Source organism: Mobula hypostoma, chromosome 21, assembly GCF_963921235.1.
Source record: "Mobula hypostoma chromosome 21, sMobHyp1.1, whole genome shotgun sequence".
NCBI classification, from domain to species: Eukaryota; Metazoa; Chordata; class Chondrichthyes; order Myliobatiformes; family Myliobatidae; genus Mobula; species Mobula hypostoma.
In genome coordinates, this window is record NC_086117.1 from 7,188,526 (window position 1) to 7,213,502 (window position 24,977).

The 24,977-nt window shown below is 39.6% G+C and overlaps 1 protein-coding gene across 2 annotated transcripts in view; it reads right to left on the reverse strand.

Moving 5' to 3' along the window:
* LOC134359766 (nuclear receptor subfamily 5 group A member 2-like) overlaps nt 1-24,058 on the reverse strand; it is a 118,742-nt gene extending 94,684 nt beyond the window's left edge. The window contains exons 1-4 of one of the 2 annotated variants that reach the window (XM_063073378.1): nt 23,834-24,058; nt 8,995-9,121; nt 8,779-8,897; nt 8,359-8,500 (exon numbers count right to left, since the gene is read on the reverse strand). In XM_063073378.1, the coding sequence (XP_062929448.1) occupies nt 8,359-8,500; nt 8,779-8,880 (244 nt within the window). In that variant the 5' untranslated portion in view covers nt 8,881-8,897; nt 8,995-9,121; nt 23,834-24,058. The remainder of the gene's footprint in view (nt 1-8,358; nt 8,501-8,778; nt 8,898-8,994; nt 9,122-23,833) is intronic. The other variant, XM_063073377.1, reaches the window with a different exon arrangement.
* Nucleotides 24,059-24,977: the final 919 nt, after the last annotated feature.

Here is a 24,977-nt window from a genome sequence, read left to right on the forward strand (position 1 = left end):
ATCTACGTCGTTATGACCTTGTCGTTTATCGTTTACCTGCACTGCACCTTCTCAGTAGCTTTGACACTTGACCCTGCTTTGCTATTATTTTACCTCATTCTAGCTCCGTGTGAACAGAATGCAAGACAAGCTTTTCACTGTACATCAGTACATGTGACAATAATAAACCAATTCCAATACCAATTCCTCCCACCATCCTTGGGGAACATTGTTCTTATTAGATTCAGATTCAAGTTCATTTATTTGTCACATGTGCATCAAAATACGTCCCTATGAAGGGTCTTGGCTTGAAATGCTGACTGTTTATTCCTCTCCATCGATGCTGCCTGATCTGCTGAGGTCCTCCAGCATGTTGTGTGTGTTGCTTTGGATTTCCAGCATCTGCCGAATCTCTTGTGTCAGTGAAATACATCATTTGGGTCAACAGCTACGCAGCCAAACAATGGGCTGGGAGCAATCCGCAAGTGTCTTCACACTTTCCGGTGCCAATATCTATTGTTTAATTTATAGTAATTTTACGTTATATAAGTCAGTGATAGTCAATCTGATTCCCATTCTGCTCGTTAACATGCAGTCCGGTGCTAAGAGAGCTCGAAGAAAGGATAGGTTGATTTAATGAATTCTGCAGGTCGGGCAGCAGATGAGGAGAAAGAAAACTGAGTAATGTTACAGACTGATTATCTTGTATCAGAGCAGCCTGGTTTATTGAGGTCATTTTTGAGGGCCGAGTGTGACCCGGCTCATAATCAAAGGAGGGGATGCTGTTCCATCAGCCAACTATTTTCAAAGTGTACCAGAGACCGAATTCAGAGGAGGAGTGGATGAGAATTGAAGTGAGTGGAAGCTCAGGGTCACCTTGTAGCCAGAACTGAGATGATCTGCAAAGCAATCGCACAACCTGTGGTTGTCTTCTCCAATGAATATTCAGCAAGATACAAAGCAAGATGCTTAATATGGATGAATATTCATCATCAAAAAGCCCCACCATCCAGGCTATGCTTTCTTCTCGCTACTGTCATTGGACAGGAGGTAAAGGAGCCTTAGGTCCCACACCACCAGGTTCAGGAATAGTTATTACCCCTCAACCATCAGGCTCCTGAAGTGGCGAGGATCTCTTCTTTGTGAAGTCTCCAAGTGGCATCACAAAGAAGGCACAATGGTGCCTTCACTTTCTGAGAAGTTTGGGTAGATTTGTCACGTCACCTCAAACATTGACAAAACTTCTACAGATGTACAGTGGAGAGTATGCTGACTGAGTGCATCACCACCTGGTACGGAAACACCAACGCCCAGGAACAGAAAAGCGGTGGATACGGCCCTCGCCACCACTGAGCACATTTAAATGGAGCACTGCCACGAGAAAGCAACATCCATCATTGAGGAACCCAGCCACCGGTGTCATGCTCTCTCCTCACTACTGCCATTCGGCAGGAGGTACAGGAGCCTTAGGTCCCACACCACCAGGTTGAGAAACAATTATTGCCTTCAACCACCAGGTTCCTGATCCAGTGTGGAAAACTTCACTGAAATGATTTCTCAACCTTTGGGCTCATTTTCAAAGGCCACAACTCGTGTTCTCAGTATTTTGTACATTGGCTGTTTGTCTGTCATTGTCTACATATAGTTTTTTCATAAATTTTATCACATTTCTTTATTTTCCTGTAAACGTCTGCAAGAAAATGAATCCCGAGTTAGTATATGGTGACGTATACATACTTTGCTAATAAAGTTGTTTTGACTTTGAACAGAAGACCAGGTTAAAAGCAGTGAATATATGGAACCGGAAAAAAATCTAAGTTGGTCATTGTATTCACTGTTCTAATGAAGGATCACCCGACTATCAATTGCTATTTATATTTCTCTCCATAGATGCTGCTTGGCCTGATTTTTCTGATTTTTTTTTCAGATTTCCAACGTGTCCCATCTTCCTTTTTTGAATAACTTACACTTGCTCAGAGAAATCTGCTCCCTCTGATTTGCACAGTAGATCAGTCCGATTGGGCGACAGGTGCCTCCGCGTAAACAAACTGAAATTGGAGAATGTTTTCCTTTTACTAAACCCAAAAGCACAGTGCCAAATTACTTAGAATCAGAAATGATTGAAATCTCCCTGTTTCATGTCAAACACATATTGGATGTTTCTTTATGGAAATCAAACCAAATTTAGTACTTTGCTTTCTGACTTTAAATAACGTGTTTATAAAAGAGGGAAATAAAACCACACAGACTTATAGATTGTTTAACTCTAAGAAGCATCTCACAATTATTCTTTGTAAGTCCCTCCTCTTGAATGTATCCTGGCTCAAAGAAAACTCATCAACTCTTCCTCTTTATTTCATCAATGATAAGTGAAGGTCCAGACAATTCAATGCCAGCATTGATTCAACATGGGTCATCCATGGAGTCTAGTCAATGGGCAAAGTGAATCATATTCTCCAAGTAATCTATTTCCTTAACACCTGGCATTGTATCAGTTGCATGATTAGGGGTTTGATCATAAAATTATCCACTGTCTCCAAAACCAGGCCCATTCTTTCCCGGTGTTTCTTGTGACCAAGGCTGCATTTTCATAATATATTCAGAAGCGTTCGGCAGAGATGGTGCTCGGTGCTCGGTGTCGGAGGGCTGGTCGGAGGCTCAAAGTTTTCGGACGGACTCAAGAGTTGGCATGTGGTCGGGTGCTTCCAGGATGCTGCATCGGCAAGTTTGCGGCGCTGGAAGCTCATGGCAGGGAGAGTTTTTCTTCCTTCTACCGTCTGCGTGAGATGATGGGACTTTCGAGAGACTTTGAGACTTTTTTTACCGTGCCCATGGTCTGTTCTTCATCAAATTACGGTATCGCTTTGCACCGTTGTAACGATATGTTATAATTATGTAGTTTTTGTCAGCTTTTTCAGTCTTGGTTTGTCTTGTGTTTCTGTGATATCATTCTGGAGGAACATTGTATCATTTCTTAATGCATGCATTACTAAATGACAATAAAAGAGGACTGCATGTCCTCATAATCTAATCTAATCTCATCTAAATTATACACTGGATTTAGAGTAGCGGGGTGGATGCACGTCTCTACCAAAGGAGATATGAGGTGTTCCTTCCCTCCACTAACCTGTAGGACACCCTTGGGCAAGGTGTAGGATCTGCTTAGCACTGTCCCCACCACCTCTCCCTGATCAGGGTCACGTGAAGCCATGGAGCAGGCGGTGGGTGGTCGTATGAGCAGCTGGTGCACATCACAAGCCCTGGTTATGTGACCACTGACGTCTCTGAGGAGTATTGATCATGGCTGGGGTCACCTGTGATGTAAAGACACTGCCCAGGTGAAGGCAATGGCAAACCACTTCTGTAGAAAAATTTGGCAAGACCACGATTACCTACATCATACAACATGGCACATAATGAATGAACAAACATGAGATTTACATTTTCTGTTATTAGATTATTAATTACTTTAGAACATGGAACTACACAGCACAGTACAATGTTGTGCCTATCTTTTAACTTACCCTAAAATTATTCTAACTCTTCTCTCCCACATAGCCCTCTGTTTTTCCTTCACCCTGGATCCTATCTAAGAGTCTCTTAAATGTCCCCAATGTATCAGCCTTTGCCGTCACTCCAGACACCGCATTTACACTACTCACTGTGTAAAAACGCCTACCTCTGACATCTCCCCTATACCCCTTAAAATTAGTCATTTCCTCCCTGGGCAAAAGTCTCTGACTGTCCACTCGATCTATGCCTCTTATCATCTTGTGTGTCTCTGTCAAGTCATCTCTCATCCTCCTTCATTCCAAAGAGAAAATCCCCTTCATATGATTTTAAGAAATAGTTCTAATAAGTAAAACCTCTCCTCCTGCTTAGTATTGGTAATAACCCCATGAGGTCAATTTGTGGAGTTATTACTGTGGCTAACTGATTTGTCTAGTTGTAATTGCTTGAACATAAGAACAGGGGAATTAGAAACAGGAGTTACTTATTAATCCTTCATACTGACCCAGTAACCCATGCACACTGTATGACTCTATCATTCTGCAAGATTAGCTCCATTGCCATGCATGAAGTCATAGACCAATACAGCATGGATACAGGCCATTCTGCCCAATGAGTCCATTCTGACCACAGTACCCACTCATCGACTTTAATTTCTTTATCATCCAAAAATCTGTAGATCTCTAATCTAAATTAAAATCTTCATTGCACCTGTGCATACATGCACGTGCACATTTGACAACGAACTTGACTTTGAGTTAACTTATAATCTTGAGATTGACCTTAAATATGATGTTATAAACTCTTTAACCCAGAGAAACGTCATCTCTATGTCAAGTCAGCTGAACTCCAAACAAATCTTGTAAGTTTCAATAAGCTCTCCTCTCCTTCTTCCGAATCATGTTTATTACCACTGACACATGATCTGAAATCTGTTGTTCGTGGCTACAGCACAGTGCAGAACATAAAATCATTACGATATGTTAACAAAAATAAATAAATAGTGCCAAAGAGGAATAGTGATGGTTAATGGTTAATGACCTGGTGCTGGAGGGGAGGAAGCTCTGCCTGAAATGGTGTGCATGTGTCTTCTGGCTCCTGTATCTCCTCTCTGCTGGTAGTTGTGGGGAGATGGTGTGTCCTGAATGCAATGATCCTTAATGACGGATGCTGCCTGTTTCAGACTGGTACAATCTTTCTTAGATAAGAAGACCAAAACTATACAATAGTTCAGGTACAGTCTCTCTCATCTCCTGTATAACTGCAATAATGTTAAAATCCTCTCCTCTAGGTAAATTAACCACTTCATCATCCAATAATTATCAAAATAAACATAGTGTTTTTTATTGGCTCTAAACCACAGAACAATGGAAACTGTGAACTCCACAAACCAGAAATCAAACAATCCGGGATTCAGAAATTAAACGTTCTGCAATTTATAAAGAAGATCAAATGGGAAAAGATTATATCAAATAATAATTTAAAAAGGCATAGCTATGATATTCACATAAACTCCAGAAAGCCACTTTAAAACTTATCATTTTATTCATTAATAACTATCATCAAAATTTTACTGAGACAGAAACATCTAAGATAAGTTCATTATTGTAGATGGTCACAAAAATATATTTATTTTATTTGCACAATTTGTCTTCTTTTGCACATTGGTTGTTAATCAGTCTTTATTTATGTATAGTGTTTTTTTCATAATTTCTATTTTCCTGTAATATCTGCAAGAAAGTGAATCTCAGGGTTGTATATGGTGACGTATATATACTTTGATAATAAAATTTATTTTGTCTTTGAATCAAATTATATACTGATTCTAAGGTAGATTTAGAAGACTGCAGAAATGCTGTAAATACTCAATATCATCTGTGGAGAGAGAAGGGGGTTAACTTTTCAGTTCCAAGACCTTTCTTCAGGACTGTTAAAGGGTCACAGACCTGATAAACTCCATTTCTCTCTGCACAGATGTTGTCTGGCTCCATCATTTTTTGCTGGTTTTATTTTACTATCCAAAATACTCTGCACCCACAAGAATTTTTGATGCACCAGGCAGAAAATAATAGACGTATAAAGTAAATTGAAGTGAAGCAATATCGCCAGCTGATTTAATCTTGCCTTTTCAGAAGACAAGCCTCACTACCCTCCCATTATTAGATCTAGTTGCCCCTTCAAGATTTCATCTGAAACAATCCGGTTAGACCAAGCAATCCTGTAATGAGCAGTAATGTCTCGAATGGTTTAGTCCTGCTGGGCGTCAGATTCATGTAAAGGCTTCGTTAGCAGATTAAGGGACTTTAGAATCAGAATCACATTTAATATCACTGGCATATGTTGGGAATCTTTTTGTTTTGTGGCAGCAATGCATAAAAACACTATAAATAAGAAATATATACAGTACAGTAAAAAATTAAATTAAAAAAAAGACAGCCAAAAAATTGTTCAGCAAGATACTTCTATCACTTGAATTTTGGTTATGTTTGTTTTTCTCACTGTATATTACTACTGAGCAAAATCGGCTATTAAAAAGTCAGTGAAGTGTCACATCAACTCCATAAAGTGTAACTAAATGTTCTATAATGCTCTATGCTGTAATCTTCTACAGAATGGTCTATGCAAATTGGAGTAGGATTTCTATGTATATTGCAAATTATGATAATACATACATTGTCATAATTCGCAATATCAATGTAGTTATACTTACTGTCAAATGAACATTGACATTTACGGGGTTAGCAAGTCACCCCATTGCACTGTTCCTTAGCACATCCAATGAACAAATTGGCTCGACCAGTAATCTAAATGTTCATTTCCAGAGACAAGTGTAGTTTTCGTAAAATAATCTGAATGAAAATGTCAGCCCCGAGAATTTACATTTATTGCTGGCTTGGAGTTTATTGGTGAAACAGGGTAAATCAATTTTTTAAAGTAGAATTCAGGGTTTTTTCTCATTAGTTAAAACAGTAAAAGCCAAATGCTAATTATTTACAATTGGTTGGTTTCCTTTGCACAGGAATTGAATTTGTGTGTGTGTTTGTGGTTGTGTGTGTGTGTGTGTGTGTGTGTGTGTGTGTGTGTGTGTGTGTTTGTGGTTTGTGTGTGTGTGTGTGTGTGTGTGTGTGTTTTTAATTTATCTCTGTATACAATCTACAATGTACTGTAATCATCAAACATCAATAGATTAAGATCAACAGCTACAAAAAGAACACACCAGGCCATAATTAAAAAAAGAAAAGGAATACTCTGGAAAGACTTTGTCAATAATAAATACTATGTGGTGCCAGTATGTTTCTCACTTGCCAATAACATTGCATTTTGATTTATTGTATTAACACTACAACAACACTTCTCCTAATTCTCCAAAACTAGTCAAATCTTATCTCATTTTAAAGCAAGCAGGGATGGATATCTCACCTCATATGACGTGCATTTATATGGTTTGTTTAGTTTGCATTCATTATAGGAGTTTTTTGGTATATAATTTCATAATTTTATTAAAAAGTTGATTATTTCAAAGGTAAGGTGTATAACAAATTCAAAATTCTGATGTAGAACAATTCCTGTAAAAAGTAATAATATAACGGCTCTATAAGCAAAACTCGAGTTTCTGTTTTAGTTGTTATATTATTACAGTTTATGGTTAAATTTAAGACAAAATACATCCCAACTTTAAGGATGAGAAGCCTTTGTGTTGTTATTTCTCTGAGTACTCGAATATCAGGAAAGTTGAAGTGTTTTTTCGATGTGCAGTTTGATGTAACTTTCCATATAGAGAGCTGCTGAGTTCCTCCAACATTTTGTGTATTTTTTTAGCTATTTCTGCAGCTTTTATTTTTCACTGAGCACCCACATGAAGAGTTATTATTTCCACTCATAGATTAAGTACAATTATCTGTGGATTTCAGGTAAAGCATTGAAGATGTTGATTGTTCTCAAATGCTGTAATGTATAACTAACTGCTCCTGGACTGTTTGTCCCACTCCCAGCAGGGATGAGGCTACGTACCTCAGTATCCATGCCAGGACCACCGGACTCAAAAAGAGTTACTTTCCCCAAGCAGTAAGGCTGATCAACACCTCCAACCGTGAACACACTCACCACTGCTTCATCATTTCCTGTCAGAGTCACCATATGTACAGACACTCCTGTGCCGTGTGTTACTTTATGGACATACAATCAATCTATGTATACAAGTTATCCTACGTATTCATATTTATTGCCTTTTTATTGTGTTCTTTATCTTACTGTGTTTTTCTGTGCTGCATCAGATCTAGAGTAAGAATTATTTTGTTCTCCGTTACACTTGTGCACTGGAAATGACATTAAACAATCTTGAATCTCGAACAAATGAATCAAACATTAATCTAATTTCAAGTCAATGAGTATGTCTGAATCACACGAACCTTCCATCATGTTATATTAACACCCGGAGTGTATTTGCTGTTTCATACATTGAACTCACTCTGGTTTTGTTACCAAATGAATTAAATGAGAACCAATAACGGTCATCGTGTGAAAGGCCGTCTATTGGCACACGGGTTTGCCAGAGGAATATTCAGTGGTTTGAGCACGAAAATAAAGCCGCATTAAGGCTCAACGAATTAGAAATAATTGTGACAGTCTAGAAGGGGCAATATTGAGCAATAGGGTAGCTTTAAAATGTTTGTTTATAACCATGGCCCGTAGCACTTTGGTTCATACGTGTATGATAATATTTTAATATTTTGAAGGTAAAAATACTATTTCTCGCCACGTATCCTTCAATGTGCAACACTTGCGTGGTAACCATTTCCAAGGTACCAAGGTGCCCCGACCACTGGTGAAGACAAATTTCGGAGTTTTCATTGCTTCCTGAACTCTTACCTTCTAATCTCATGCCCACGGTCAGGCACTTCTGAAATCTGCAGTACGGGCATCGCTTCCTCTGGGTTTTGTCGATTTTGCAGTTTTGATTCTCCGTACAAGTGTAGCGCTTACTGTTCTGCACAGTCCTCTTGAAAAATCCCTATGGGGGGGGGGGGAGAGAAGGGGCGAAGTTATTGAAAAGCTCAGAAAAAAAAAGAACCCTGCCCCATCATGACGGAAAACAATCCGACCAAGTAGCTTCCTCTACATCTGGTCCCCAAAACAAAACTCTAGACATTTTGTAGAGACTGTAAATATGATTTTAACTGTGCAATTTATTTATTACACTGGGGTCGATTTTGAATAGGAATTCAGCCTGAATTTGGCCAACTTAGTTATCGTTTCTAATAAACCGGAACGGACCGTCTCTACACTCACCTTGCAACTTTCGCAGGTCAATAGTCCATAATGATAACCGGATACTTTGTCCCCACACACTGGACACAGTTCGTCAAGATCTTCATCATAAACGTAGTCCATCGCCTTGAATTGAAGAGCTGAGCAGAAAGGAATGGGAAAAAAAAACAATAAAAAAGGAGGAATATCGCGATGGAGATGGCGAGGACTAGACAGAATCAGACCATTCAAAGGCACCTGGATATTCAAATGTCTTTCTGCTTCTGACCCTGTCTGAAGCCAGTAATTTATAGAAATCTCTCAGTTACACACCAGCTCGCCATGGAGACGGGGTCCAACCCACAGACGTAACGGAGAAATGGCCCTATCGAAGCAATCAATAACAAACGATTATTCGAAGACCTAGCTCACTTTCGCCGCAGTCTTGTGTGACTCTATTGCGCCTCACTTTTAAATAAACTAAATCTGAAATCCCTCACTTGTTAAGTAACTGAACATGCGATTTTAAATTCAGAAGATGCAAGTGATGTTAACCTTGCAATAATCCCGTTTGGAAAATAAAATTCCTTAACACAAATAAATATTACTGCAAACAATATCAGCAAATTTATTGTATTAACATACAATTTATTGTATTACATACGAAATTCTGGAGGAACTCAGCAGGTGAGATAGCATCATCGGTAGGGGTTTCCAACCTTTTTTATGCCATGGAGCCCTACTACTACAAGGGGGATTTAAGAGGTACGTTTGTTAAAAAAGAGAGTTTGGGTGCGTGGAATGCACTGCCAGCAAGGGTGGTGAAGACGGATACGATAGGGTCTTTTAAGAGACTCTTAGATAGGTACACGGGGCTTAGAAAAATAGAGGGCTGTGCGGTAGGGAAATTCTAGGCAGCTTCCAGAGTAGGTCACATGGTCGGCACAACATTGTAATGTGCTGTAAACTTCGATGTTAACCGAGGGATCGGATCCCAGGTTGAGAACTCCTGATCTTTGGAGAGGAATAGCCAGTCCCGATGAAGGGACAGTCTCGGCAGGAAATATCGGCTCTTTATTGCGCTCCTTAGATGCTGCTTTGACCCGTTGAGTTCCCCCGGCTTTTTGTGTGTTACAAACACGAGGAGATCTGCAGATGCTGGAAATTCAAAGGAACACACGCAAAAAGCGAGAGAAACTCAGCAGGCCAGGCAGCTTCGAAGGAGAAGAGTAAACAGTCGACGTTTCGGGCCGAGACCCTTCTTCAGGATTGGAAAGCAAGGGGGAGATTTCCCTTCCTTTCCAGGAACAGCGTTACTCTGGATTTTCAGCATCTGCAGAATCTCTCGTGTTTAAAATTTCCTGTACTCACGCATATGCAGTGACACTTGCAATCAACATATTCCTAATATTAAAACTGGAATCATTCAATACATGTATTAGTTAGAATGTTCCGTTCTCAACCACTAACTACAGGCTTTAAAACCTACAATGATTTCCTTTCAAAGTTGCTGGTGAACGCAGCAGGCCAGGCAGCATCTCTAGGAAGAGGTACAGTCGACGTTTCAGGCCGAGACCCTTCGTCAGAACTGTCCTGACGAAGGTTCTCGGCCTGAAACGTCGACTGTACCTCTTCCTAGAGATGCTGCCTGGCCTGCTGTGTTCACCAGCAACTTTGAAGTGTGTTGCTTGAATTTCCAGCATCTGCAGAATTCCTGTTGTTAATGATTTCGTTTACTGAAATGACTAAAGGGGATTTTCCGAGGAGCGGAAGACTCGTCATGAATTACAGCTCGGTAAGTTCTAATGGTGTGTAGAAAAACAAGTTAACCCACACCAAACGGCCTGAATTCAGAAGACTGAAGAAAAGGGTCTCGGCCCGACTGTTTATTCCTCTTCATTGATGCTGCCTGACCTGCTGAGTTACATGGAAACATAGAAAACCTACAGCACAATTCTGGTCCTCCAGCATTGTGTGGGTGTCCTGGAATTCCAGCGTCTGCAGAATCTCCTGAGTGTAAGATTCATCACTTAAGATGTTATTTTAAACTGAGGGCACGTGTTTCTGAAAAATAGAATTAATCTTAGCTTTAACTGTATAACTCAATGGGCATAGAAGAGCTATTAAAGTTCTATGTATCCATTCCACAATGAATTCCCCACCAACTCGTCATATCATCGACCCCGTTCAGAGTCCGGTTTAAATCGAGCTTGAACAGCAACACCAGAACCAATAACTTAAGCGGCAATCTCCGGGAACTGGCTGGGTCGAGAAACAGCTGTGGGAGGAAAGGAATTACCGTCGTCTCGGGACGGGGTTTCGACCCGAAACGTCCACATTTCCTTTCTGCCCTACAGACGCTGCTCGACCCGCTGAGTACCTCCAAAGGGTTGGTGAACCAGATTCCAGCACCTGCTGTCTCCTAAGTCTGCGAAGTAATATCCGAAGTCCAGTTACGGTATAGTCCTGTAACAATTAACTTCTGACGAATACGGCGGGTGTGCCGTAATTTAACAGTGTTAAATTGACCCGACCCGCCGTACACCACGTCACTTAATCGGGTGGAAAATGTTAACACCCCGTTCTTTCATCGTAGACATTCAGGCCACTGTATGGATGAAAAATATGGGTTTTAACGTGTTTTTTTTTCATTTAATGGTCTTCATGAGTGGTCTAATAATCACACAAGGATGAGCCCCCAGAAATCGGTTTCTATTTCTGTTCAGAGATGGACAGGACAACCTCCGTTCTCCTGTCCACTCCTTGGCTGAAGGAAAACTGAGGCCAAAACGGTTGTATTAAAGAGTCTTATTGAATCGAGGTTCACCTGGTAGCACGGGAATAGCTCAAGGGCGAGCCGCCGCCGCCTCTCGCTGTCTCGCCGCCTGTCCTCGCTCGGGCTGCCCCGCTCAGAGCCCGCAGGGCGCAGACACCAGCGGCTTTAACGGGAGCAGCCGAACGCTCGATGGGTAATTATTGTTGTCACTTATTTGACGTAGAAAGAATTGGAATCAGAACAAGGCTGACCATCGCCGTCTTCGATGACGTGAAATGCGTTTTGCTTTGCGGCAGCAGTGCAAAAACATGGAATTAGTATAAATTACAAAATAAGTAAATAGTGGAGAATACACGATTAAAGAGTGAAGATAGGCAACGAGAGACTGCGAGGAAACAGACCATCAAACGGTTGTTACCTGAATTTATTTCGATAACTAAATAGGAAAAGAAAGCTTACTATACGAGAGTGACATTAAAGTGAGTTGTTGCGAACGGGAGCCTCGCCAACTCTGTAAAAGGAAAAGGGGGAACTCAGTGACCGAGACCTGTCGTAAGTGTATTTCCAAAATTCCCTCTCCCAATTACAGGAGCATTTTACGGAGTCCCGGAAAAGAGTAAATGTGTGCGAACGAATCTCACGTCTTAGGCAATTATATTTTCGAAGTTTAAATAGTCTGAGGTATTTAAACAGGGTCACACCCGCCACAATAACCAGGGTGTTCTACGGATTCCGAATCTGAAGTCCTCCTCTCAATCACTGGGAACTCTAAACAATTTTATTTCCAAAGTTTAATTTGTCTGTCTGGCCGAGACATTTCACTGGAGTAATAGAGGAAGACTGGGTTCACATTTATCAGGTTAGCAACACCTGTCTAATGAAATCGATAAATTCAACACTAGTGTTTCAACAATCCATGTGAAAGAATTTCAGAATGTATATTGTATACATTTCTCTGACGTTAAATGTACCTATTGAAAGACTTGCGATAGGTAGGAAGAACATATAATTGGATTTGCATTTGCTATACCAATACTCTAAGCAGCCGTCAGTAAGTCGGGAGCCTCCGACAGCCTCGGGGTCCCCTGCTCTCAATTCGCCTGTAGATTACACTTTACATTTCTAACATTATAGCAAAGAATAAAACGCCCAAGGATGCCCATTCAAGTTTAGTCCCCGTTAGTGAGCGTTGTATTTTGCATTATGTCTGCTTTTTACGCAGTCTTTTGTTCTCTTGTATAATTTATATATAATTTATGTTTTATGTTTTCTCTGAGCCTACGGACCTATCATGCCGCGTATTTTCATTGTGCAGCACACACACAATGCTGGAGGAACTCAGCAAGCCAGACAGCACCTATCGAGCAGAATAAACACCTGTCTGAATATTGACATGAACATTGACTTCTCAAACTTCCGCTAATGCCCCACCTCCCCCTCGTACCCTATCCGTTATTTATTTATATACACACATTCTTTCTCTCTCTCTCTCCTTTTTCTCCCTCTGAATATACCCCTTGTCCATCCTCTGGGGTTTCCCCCCTCCCCCCTTTCTTTCTCCCTGTGCCTCCTGTCCCATGATCCTCTCATATCCCCTTTGCCAATCACCTGTCCAGCTCTTGGCTCCATCCCTCCCCCTCCCGTCTTCTCCTATCATTTTGGATCTCCCCCTCCCCCTCCCACTTTCAAACCTCTTACTAGCTCTTCCTTCAGTTAGTCCTGACGAAGGGTCTCGGCCTGAAACGTCGACTGTACCTCTTCCTAGAGATGCTGCCTGGCCTGCTGCGTTCACCAGCAACTTTGATGTGTGTTGAATAAACAGTCGACTTTTTGGGCCGAGACCCTTGACTTGCTGAGTTCCTCTTAGCATTGTGTGTGTTGCTTGAGAATTCCAGCATCTGCAGAATCTCTCGTGTTTATTTTTTTTTTCATTTTACATGTATCTCTCTGGATTTATGCACATGACAGTAAACTCTTCAAGCTGATTCATGTTGATTATAAATAAAATAAGGGGAGTTTGAAATTATTGTTGGTTAGAGAAGAGGATCCTGACCCGGATCTGGGCCATACCCTCCAAATATCTGGACCTGCCTCTCGGTTTTTTTGCACTACCTTACTTTCCCTTTTCTATTTTCTACTTATGATTTATAATTTAAATTTTTAATATTTACTATCGATTTGTACTCCAGGGAGCACGAAGAGCAGAATCAACTATCGCTGTGATGATTGTACGCTCTAGTATCAATTGTTTGGCGACAATAAAGTATAAAGTATTATTTTGGATAATATGATTTTATTGATATTCCCCTGTCCTGACAAGAAGCTGGAATGTTTTTGGATGCTGTTTAGCGCTCGGTCTTTACAGCAGTATTTGTTATCCTTAAGGCTCCAATTTATCCACGAAATATCCCGCCATGTGAAATCCAGACAGTCCTTGTCCGTCAAACATTGGGGGCTCAATCATAGGCTGACTCGGGACCTCCGAGTCCCACCCCTCTCAGTCAACAGGGTGGTCCTGCCGAAGGGTTTCGGCCCGAAACGTCAACTGTACTCTTTTCCGCAGATGCTGCCTGACCCGCAGAGTTCCTCCAGCATTTTGTGTGTGTTGCTCGGATTTCCAGCATCTGCAGATTTTCCCTTGTTTGAGCAATCATTTCCATCGGCAGGTGTGCCATCCGCTGTGGCCCCGCCTCCCCTCCCAGCCCTCGCACCTCATAGGATAGCCTTTGATGGGCAGCGCAGACAGGTAACCAGGAGCTCGCTAGGCCAGGCGCAGGTACGCCGGGGGGACCAATCAGGGTGGGCGTGCGCTCCCAGTGGTCAATGAGTTCTGGAGCTGTGACCCGACAGCTTTTAGACCGAAAGGCGCCGGACTCCGGGGATGGTGGCGATAAAGGTGGAAGATCTGAGGAGATTAGATTCTTGACGTGACACAAGCAGGTGACAGTTTTTTTTTCTCCTCTCATCTTTCTGCTGTGTTTTTGTGGGAAACCATGCCCAGTCTCCAGGCTCCAGGCCGTGGTCGCGTTTGACCTAAAGCAACACCTAGGTAGAGCATGCAGTGCAGTGCTGCATTGCCGCTTGTACGACTGAGTCCGGCGACCCATGCAAGACAAAACCGGCCCTTCGGCCCTACTCGTCCATGCCGACCATTCAAGCTAGTACTGTATTCCCACGTTTGGCGCATATAAACCTTTCCTATCCGTGTACCTACCCAAATGACTTTTAAAAATTAGGATTCGCTTTGTTTGTCACATGTACATCGCAACATACAGTGAAATGCGTCGTTTGCGTCGACGACCAGCACAGTCGGAGGGTGGGCTGGGGGCCGCCCGCAAGCGTCACCACGCTTCCAACGCTAATAAAATAATGTAATAACTGAAGCCTCAACCACTTACTGTGGCAGCTCCTTCCATAAGCTTACTGAACTCTGCTTTTAAAAAAAAGTTGCCACTCAAGTTTATATGAAAACTTCCTCCTCATTTTAAGCCTCTGTTCTCCAGTTGATTCCCCAACGTTGAGGAAGAAGACAGTGCATTCCCTTGATCCAAGCCTCTCATGATTTTATATCTGCCAGTATCCTTTGCATCAAGGGAAAAAGGTCCTAATTTGGCCAACCTGTGCCAGTAACTCTAGCCCTTGAGACTTGGTGACATTCTTGTGAATCTTTTCTGCGCTCTTTCTAATTTATATTATAGTGACTGGCTACATCACAGCCTAGTACAGAAACGCCAATGCCCTTGAATGGAAAATCCAACAAAAAGTAGTGGATGCAGCCCAGCCCATCACAATAAAGCCCTAACATGAGGAATTCTGCAGATGCTGGAATTTCAAGCAACACACATCAAAGTTGCTGGTGAACGCAGCAGGTCAGGCAGCATCTATAGGAAGAGGTACAGTCGACGTTTTGGGCCAAGAAGAAGGGCCCTGACGAAGGGTCTCGGCCCGAAACGTCGACTGTACCTCTTCCTAGAGATGCTGCCTGACCTTTGATGTGTGTTGGTTACAATAAAGCCCTCCCTACCATTGAACAGATCTACAGGAAGCATTGTTGCAACATCCATCATCAGTGACCCCCCCCCCCGCAAAACACATATACACACACACAGGTCATGCTCTCTTCTCGCTGTTGCCATCAGAAAAAAGGTACAGGAGCCTCAGGACTCACACCACCGGGTTCAGGAACAGTTATTACCCCTCAACCTTCAACCAAAGGCGATAACTTCACTTAACTTCATTTGCCCCATGTTGCATGGACTCATTTTCTTGGGCACTTGTTCTCGATATTATTTGTTTATTTTTGTTATTTCTTTTTTTTTCTATTTGCACAGTTTGTTGTCTTATGCACAATGGTTGACCGCCCAAGTTGGTGCAGTCTTTCATTAACTCTATCATGGATTTACTGTGAATGCCTGCAAGATAAACAATCTCCAGCTTCTATATGATGACATGTATGTACTTTAATAATGACATTACTTTGAACATCTTTCCTGTAGCAGGGTGACCAAACCCTAGTACAATATTCCCAGTGTGGTCTCAGCAGCACCTTGTACAACAGCAGCATAACATTCCAACATCTCTACTCAGTACCAGCAAGCTTAAAAACTTCTTCACCACTCTATCTGCCTTGTCTTCATTGTCAGGGATGTTTGTTCCTGATCTCCAAGGTCCTTCTGTTCTACAACACTCCCTAATCTCCCACCCCCTTCTGCTCTTGAAGGTTGTTAAATAATCAACAATACTGAACGGAAGAAATGATTCCAGGTAGAGTTACCCCTGTTATCCTGACCAATATACATCTTTCACAACTATCGTAAAAGCAAATTATATGGTCATTATATTGCAATAGGCAGTTCATTGGCTGCTACATTTCTTACATCTCTAACATTTATCAAAATGTGTTTTGCTAACTGAAACCTAAGCTGAGAAGCCTTATGAGGACATTTAGAAGAAAATGCTGATTTCTCAAATTTATCAATGTTCATTTCATGACCTATCATTGACCTTTTAGATTCTTCATCATCATCATCACTATCATTATGTGCCATGCTGTAAGATGTAGGTGATCATGGTCTCATGACCATTATTTTCCTGACAAATTTTCCTACAGAATTGGTTTGCCGTTGCTTTCTTCTGGGCGGTGTCTTTTCAAGCTGGGTGACCCCTGCCATTATCAATACCTCTTCAGAAATTGTCTCCCTGGGGTCAGTGGTCACATAACCAGGACCAGCTGCTCATAAGACCATCCACCACCTGCTCCCTAGCTTCACATGACCCTGAACAGTGGGGGGGGGGGGGAATTGTGGTTAAGCAGGTGCTACTCCTTGCTCAAGAGTGACCCACGGGCTAGTGGAGGGAAGGAGCAACTTGCACCTCCTTTGGTAGAGATGTATCTCCACCCTTTAGGTTATGGTTTATTAACAAAATGGAGATATAAGAGATGTCAGGTGCTGCATTATGAAGGATGAAAACAAAATTTTGGAGGAACCCAGCAGGTCAGGCAGCGTACGTGGGGCTAGAGGATTTGTGGATGTTTTAGGTGGAGACCATGCATCAAGACTGCTGCCTGACCTACTAAATTCCTCCAGCAGTTTGTATTTTGATTTACAAAGCTTCTGTCTTGCTGTAAGAAACACTCATGCTCTCAGTACACAGGAGTACTGTATATTATACCAACATTTCCAAAATGTGTTTGCTTGGTCATTTTTAGTCAGAATTAAGTTTATTATCACTTGACATATGTTGTGAAGTTAGTTGTTCTGTGGCAGCAGTCCAGTGTCGTGCATAAAGATACTACAAATTACAGTAAGTGTCTGTGTTAGAAATTAAATTACGTATGAATTTTCCCATCATAAACTATTTTCCTATACATGGTTTGGATTAGGGGTTCACAACTGTTTTTATGCCAAGGATCTCTACGGTTGATCGAGGGGTCCAAAGGGTCTCAGGTTGGGCACTCCAGGCTTAGAGAGATATTGGTCAAACCTGTGCAAACGGGATTGGCTTAGATGGACCACTTGGGCCACAGAGGCTACTTCCCTGCTGTACAACGGTGACCTCTTGACCAACTCATACTTTTTATAAATTGTACATCCTGATTTCAGTGTTCCTGGTTCTTTCTGCACCTAACAAGCATCATAGTTCGGTATGGACAGTTCATAATAACAATAGTTTAGAGGTTGAATGTAATGAAGCAAATGTCAGGCAAAGTGGTAATGTTTAGCTAATTCCTTGATAACCATATTCTTCTGAGCTGCTCTCACACTGAAGATTTATAATCATCTTCCACTTGTTGCTTTTTCTCGCTGCTTTTTTCTGCTTTGAATGGAGAGAAATTACCCTAGTTTATTTTTTTCCCCTCTAAACACAAGGGAATCGGCAGATGTTGGAAATCCAGAATAACACACACACAAAACTCCTAGAGAAATTCAGCATGTCAAACAGAATCTATGAAAATGACTGAACAGTGGACATTTCAAGCCGAGACCCTGCATCAGGAATGGCCAGAAACATTGACTGTTTATTCCCTCCGTAGATGGTGCCTAATCTACTGAGTTCCTCTAGTTTTTTGTGTGTGTGGCTTCTTTTTTCTCTATAGACTGTAATACCATAAGAGATAGGCCATTCAGCCCTTTGCGCCTGTCCCATCATTCAGTAACATCATGTGAGGTCAAACTTCCTACTCTCTCACCAAAACCCTTGTTATCTTTAGATTCAAAATTGTTTAATGTGTACACAAGTGTAAAGGAGAACAAAATAATTGTTACTCCAGATCTGATGCCGCAGAAAAAGAAAACACAATAATATAAAGAAGACAATAATTAAAAAACACAATAAATATAAGTATGTGCGATAGGCTCTCTCTCTCTCTCTCTCTCTCTCTCTCTTTCTCATACATATATATAGTATGTTCATAAAGTGACAATAGGCACAGGAGTAGATGTACATGAAGTGACTGACAGGAAATGATAAAGTAGTCTTGGTGGGCATTAAGATTACAAACTTAATTATTTCAGATCTGAATATACTCCACAATTTATACTTTATTGTTGCCAAATAATTGATACTAGAATGTACAATCATCATAGCGATATTTGATTCTGTGCTTCCCGCTACCTGGATTACAAATCGATAGTAAATATTAAAAATTTAAATTATAAATCATAAATAGAAAATATAAAAATGGAAAGTAAGGTAGTGCAAAAACACTGAGATGCAGGTCCGGATATTTGGAGGGTACGGCCCAGATCCGGGTCAGGATCCATTCAGCAGTCTTATCACAGTTGGAAAGAAGCTGTTCCCAAAATTTCTGGGACAAATGGCTCCCTTCCCTCTGAGAATGAGCCTAACTTTTTAGAAAAGGTTTAAAGCAGGGGTTCCCATGGATCCCTTGGTTAACAATAGGGCTCCATGGCATAAAAAAGGTTGGGAATCCCTGGTTTAAAAAGATATGGACCAAATGCACATTCGGCTAAGTTGTTTACTCACCCATCCTCCAGGTGGCTGCCCTTTTAGCCCATCTTCGGTCCTTTGTAAACAGTAATGCATCAATACTTGTTTTCCTTATTTCATTATTGAGATGTGGACAGCACTGATCTATAATGCCCCTGCTTCATTGGCACACAAAGGTAGCATCAAGTTACCCTGAGATCCTTGATACAACCAAGTAACACCCTTGGGTGTTTTGGTGTACTGTTGCATACGGTGAGCATAACGTTTTAAAGTCCCAGCAACCAGGGTTCAATTCCTGCTGTTGTTTCTGAGGAGTCTGTACGTTCTCCCCGTAACTGCATGGGTTTACTCCTGGAGCCCTGGTTTCCTTCCACATTCTAAAGATGTTACTGTGTTGTATCTCTAAATGAACAAGACCAGGATGGCTAAAAGCAGCAGATTTCCTTCATATGAACTCAATTAATAAAATGTAATTTTGTGCTAATTGTAATAAATTACTGAATTATTTTTTAAAAATTACAAATTAATTTTTCTATTTGAATTTAAAAATAACTAATTTTGCCTTGAACTAAATTCGAGGTTAATCAGCAATCAGTAAAGTTAATGTGAATGGCTTCCAAGTGAACAAATGCTTGAACTTATAAGTGAGATTCAGCTTTTGCTTCTTTTAACTTGAGTTTCTGAAGAATAGTTTGTTTCATTTGTTTGTGAAATGTTTAATCTCCTATTCTTTTGAAATTGATTGCAGGGCTTCCCAATCTGGGGTCTATAGACCACTCGGTTAATAGTAAAGCTCCATGGCATAAAAAGATTGGGAACCCTGACTTTCGTAACATAAGATATAGGAGTAGAGCGAGGCCATTTGGCCCATCAAGTTGCTCCACCATTTGATCATGGCTGATTTAATCTCCCTTTCAACCCCATTCTCCTGCCTTCTCCCCATAACCTTTGATGCCCTGACTAACCAAGGAATCTATCAACTAAAGCATTAAGTAATAACTTGGACTCCCCAGCCTTCTGTGGCAATGAATTCCCCAGATTCACCACACTCTGGCTAAAGAAATTCTTCATCACTGTTCTAAAGGGATGTCCCTGTATTCTAAGGCTATGTCCTCTGGTCCTAGACTCCCCCGTTACAGGAAATATCCTTTCTGCGTCCACTCTATCTAGGCCTTTCAATGTTCAATAGTGGAAATATGGTATAGAGTTTTGGAATTCATAAATAAAATAATTGATGCTGAATATGCAGCCAATGCAGAAGAAGTGTACAGTCAGATGACACTCTAATCTCTTTTTCTTTAAAAGATTACATTTTTATTTATTTTATGCTTTCATTCAGTTTTTATCCTGGTAGCAAGAATGCATTTCCTTTCAAAAGGAGTTTCACTTGTTTGTTCATGAAAATTGCACAGTTTAAGTTGAAAAGTCAATAGAATTGTAGATTAGGTAAAAGGGATTAATAAGGGAGGGGTATGAAGCAAATTATTCTTAAGATAAGGCCAGACTATATTATAATTAAAATCTAGGATGTCAAATTAATTTCTGCTTGCCTTTTAGTAATGCTTTAATGCAATTCTTTTATAAGCTTCCAATTTCTATGCATTTCTGTTTGTCAATTTCATTCTATTGTTCCTCTTTTTCCATGTATTTTTCTTTTTTAAAAAAACCTATTTCTCATTAATTCCCTTTCTTTGCTTTTTACCGTGTCCTTTTAATTTTGTCTTTCTCTTGTTCTCGTCGTTGAATTGCTTTCAATCAGGCATTTACATTTTTTGATTTTGCTGACTCGGTAATCTGCCGAGCTTTTGTTGTGCCATATCTTTTGGCTTTGTTCCTGAATTATTTGTTTCATTCCTGGTTCTGTATCACTGGCCTCCCGTCTATCTTTTTTTTTGTGCAGAAGATCTACAGGCAAGCGTTACCTCCCCAGCACAATATCATGGATGTTTCTACCACCATGGCTGTCATTACCATTTCTAGGATCTTATTTTTACTAAAATCTTAACTGTTTATATTTATTGCAGCTGATTTGAAAGCCCAAGAAAGGATAAAATGAGCTATAATCTTCAGCAAGGTAAATTTCAGCCAGTTTTAAATAATCTGGACATGATGAGATATTTGTATGCAGTGTGTAAAGAAAATTACATATTCCTTAATGTTTTCAATTATCCATAAAACAAATCTAATCATATCGTTTATAACAAATAAAGATGAGCCAGCATGTTTGCTAATAACTTCAGTTAAGTCTTTGTGTATATATTGCCAAAAGAGTGGCTTTAAAAGACATTGTTATATTGTGAATGGTGATATATGTAAGCAACGAAGATTCACCTTCCAAACTCTGTTTTATATGCAAGTTATTATTCTAACTAAAATGGGCCATATTTCAGTTTAAGTGCAAAAGCTTTTCATGCGATAATACTTAAAAAAAAAAGCAAATCATACTTGTAGTAACAATTGTGTACATTGACCTGAATGAGAAAATCTCATTGTTAAGTCAAAACATGCATTTATTTAAAAAGAAAACTTACTTAAATGCTTTCAGTTTGCTAATCTCATAAAAGTTAACTACCGATGTCAAATTATAAATACACATTTCTCCTTTAGAACAAAAATTCCTTTAACGATGGAAACTGACATTACTTTATCAACAAGATAAGGAACAGTCATGAACTTGTGGCTTGGACACTAAAATCTGTTATCTCATTGAGGTGTTGATCAACTGTCACTTGTATCATTATATATTAAATGCGCTGTTTTCATTTCAGTGTGGCCCTGTGGTGATTCAATCATAAATTATACTTAAGTTGCATTCCTCTGTTTTAAAACCTTCAAAAGTTACCTTTCCAGATTAATTCAGTTTATTTGTCAAAATATATTAGGAATTTTTATAAACCAGTGATTCTAAATCAGATACATAGGCTGGTATTTTAAGGAAAAAACACACAGACAATTGACTACAGTTAATATTTTTACTGGACAAGAGTAACATTTTGAATTTGCTGGGCAGTCATTTGAATATAGCATTAAACTTACCTAAATGTGAATGTATGTTATAATAAATGTCAAAATTAAATGTTGAAGAAAGATATATTTGAATAAAAATATTAAGATTTACTCCATCAGTTACTCCTTATTTGTCATCTTACAAAAAATTAAGTAAAATATGGATATATTGGAGCAGAGAATAATGAAATGCATTTTGATCTGAAAACAATTATTTTTTCCAGCTACAACACAGTGTAATATGCCATGTATGTAGCTATGCTGAGCAAACACAAAAAACACCAATATATCTATATTTTGCTTATTTTGTGGAAGATAACAAAAAAATCACCTTCCACTGAAAGCCTAACAGAAAATGCCATTTTGATTATATCTAAAGTTGCAATCAGAATGGCATATTTCTCTTAGTCTTTCTGTAGATCTGTGTTACCGTGATTTAAAAAAAAATCTCTTTACCAAACATAAATAGTCTGACTTTAGTCTTCACAAAACATTAATAATCAGTTCTACTTTGAGAAACATTGCTACGCAATAACAGGATCTGGAAAACATGGAGCAAATTGTACTGAGTAGTGAATTTGTGTTTATGTAGTAGTTATGAAAAGCTAACAATGTATCAAAGTTGTAGCAGTCTTTTAAATGCAAACCGAAAGATTCTAAAAACACAAGTTCTTTTCTACAATCATGGGAGGGGCTCTGTATGAAATAATTGACAATACTATAATATAGCAATTGGCTTCTAAACATTGCATTTGTTAGAACGTTATTTTAAAATGGTGATCTCCTGTACACTGTTCTCTTTAGATTTATTTGTTTAACTCCAGTAGAAGTACCTGAAACCTATTTATAATTTTCCCAAATATTTTGAAGAATTCCTTTGAAGGAGTACATTTGTAACAATATTTATTAAACAATGTATTTGCCATTTTATAACAACATTGTTTAAAGTATGTTATTTCTGGGTGCTGAACAAGTAGTTCCCTAACAAATGTACACTGTTAATTTTTTCAGAATATAGTGTGTTTTCTTGTTGATTCATTTTGCCTCTGCTATCACAGTGTAGCTTCCTTGTTATCAGAACCAGCAAGTAGCAAACTTCTACCATTTTACAAATACAAAAGTGGTTGAAACATTCTAAAAAGTTGCAGCTTTTAAAAAAAACACCCAAGTTCTTCTCACTACTAAAACATCCTCTGAATTTCTATGCATTAATCACAACTATATTTTTATGTAGACACCATTGGATGCAGCATACCATTTAGAATGGATTAGAATTGCTAATAGATATTTTGCAGCAGTTTTTATATACAAGCAAAAATCAAACTGAAATAGACCACAATTCTTCATGAGCAATGTGAATGCTGTAAATCAGACTAAGCTGCAATAATTTTGCATGCCACCAATCTAAAACCAAGCTTTCTAAGATAACGTGATGCATTCCCCCAGAAACTTGTCGATTCTTTTGATCATTCTACCACTGACTTTATATTTTCCTCTTTTAAGGTTCACATTTGGAAAACAACAGGTTCTTTCATAATTAGATGATTTACATTTTTCCAAGTAACATTGAAGAGATGTCAATAAGTTATGCTTATGAGTAGTTCTGATATATTCTTGCAGTATAAAATGTAATGAAGTGAGCAATCTCTATGCATTTGCTACCAAACATTACAAATCTCAGTTATATGTGTCATAAGTTTTCATGAGCTTAAATCTAAAACAGTCTTCAATTCAAAGATCCTCTTCCATGAATTGATATAAAGTTATAATCACATAATACATGGTACAGTCCTCTATTTAATCCATTCTCTCTAATAATTAAATTTTGCACATGAATAGTCAAATATGTTTGAAAATACTTACGTGTGTCTGGAAGGGTTTGTTTGATGGGTTTGCAAGTTTCAATCACCGAAGGACTATCAGACATTACTGCTTTAAGAGAATCCGCTCCAAACAGTTTCACCTCTAGCCTAGTTGAAAGATCTTCAAATTTAAAAAAAAATCAAGAGAGTTAGAAAACTAAAATGATATACTTGCTACTGAACTCTGATCAGGATGTGTGTGTCAGTACGACAGTAAACTGCACCAGCCAACTCATGATGGGGCTAATAACGAAATGAGGGTCCGGTGTAGAAATTTGATTGGCTCCTCTGGTCAGGTGACCTCATGAGAGATAAGAAATCCTAGTTACAAAATGACAGAAGTTTTTTTTTGAAAGAACAGATAATACGAAAGAAATAATTAACCAAGTCTGGTAGACAGAAAATGGATGGGCGATGTTTTTGTCATAAACCAGAGGGGCTGTACAGGGCTGGAGTTTCTGATCTCTGTTGTTTTAAAAGCCAAATATTTGTTTTGAGTAGGAATCCATGTCTTCCAGCTAGTTTCAGTTTTGTTTGCCACCTCATGTGGAATAGATTTCCCAATGAAATGTAAAATGGCAATCTGGAATCAAGTAACGATGTGATTTAGCAAGAGGTGTAGATTCTCACATCTACAGTTGTCAAAGGATCTTGGCCCAAAACGTCAACTCTTTCTCCCCTCCCATAGATGCTGCCTGGCTGGCTGTGTTTCTGCAGCATTCTGTGGGTATTACTCTGGATTTCCAGCATCGACAGAAATCTCTTGTGCTTTTAGCTTTTCATATGTTTGCCAAAGTTATTGCATTTCAAGTTTGTCTGTGTGTAATTTTCCCGTTATGTTGATCAAACCAAATAGTAAGTATGAATTGATGACATAAAAGATTGCAGATGCTGGAATCTGAAGTAACACACAAGAGGCCAAGGAACTCAGTGGGTCAGGCAGCATCTGTAGAGAGGAATGGACAGTTGATGTTTTGGGTCAAGACGTTTCATTTGGGCTAAGTATTAATTGGTGTCTGAAGAAGTGAGAAATCCATTAAGGTGGATAGTGCAGGAAATGAACACAACAGTGAAGATTTCTCCACAGCAGTAAATTAGAGGTCACTGGTGAGAGTGGTTGCCACTTGTAGTTTGGTTTTGAGCAG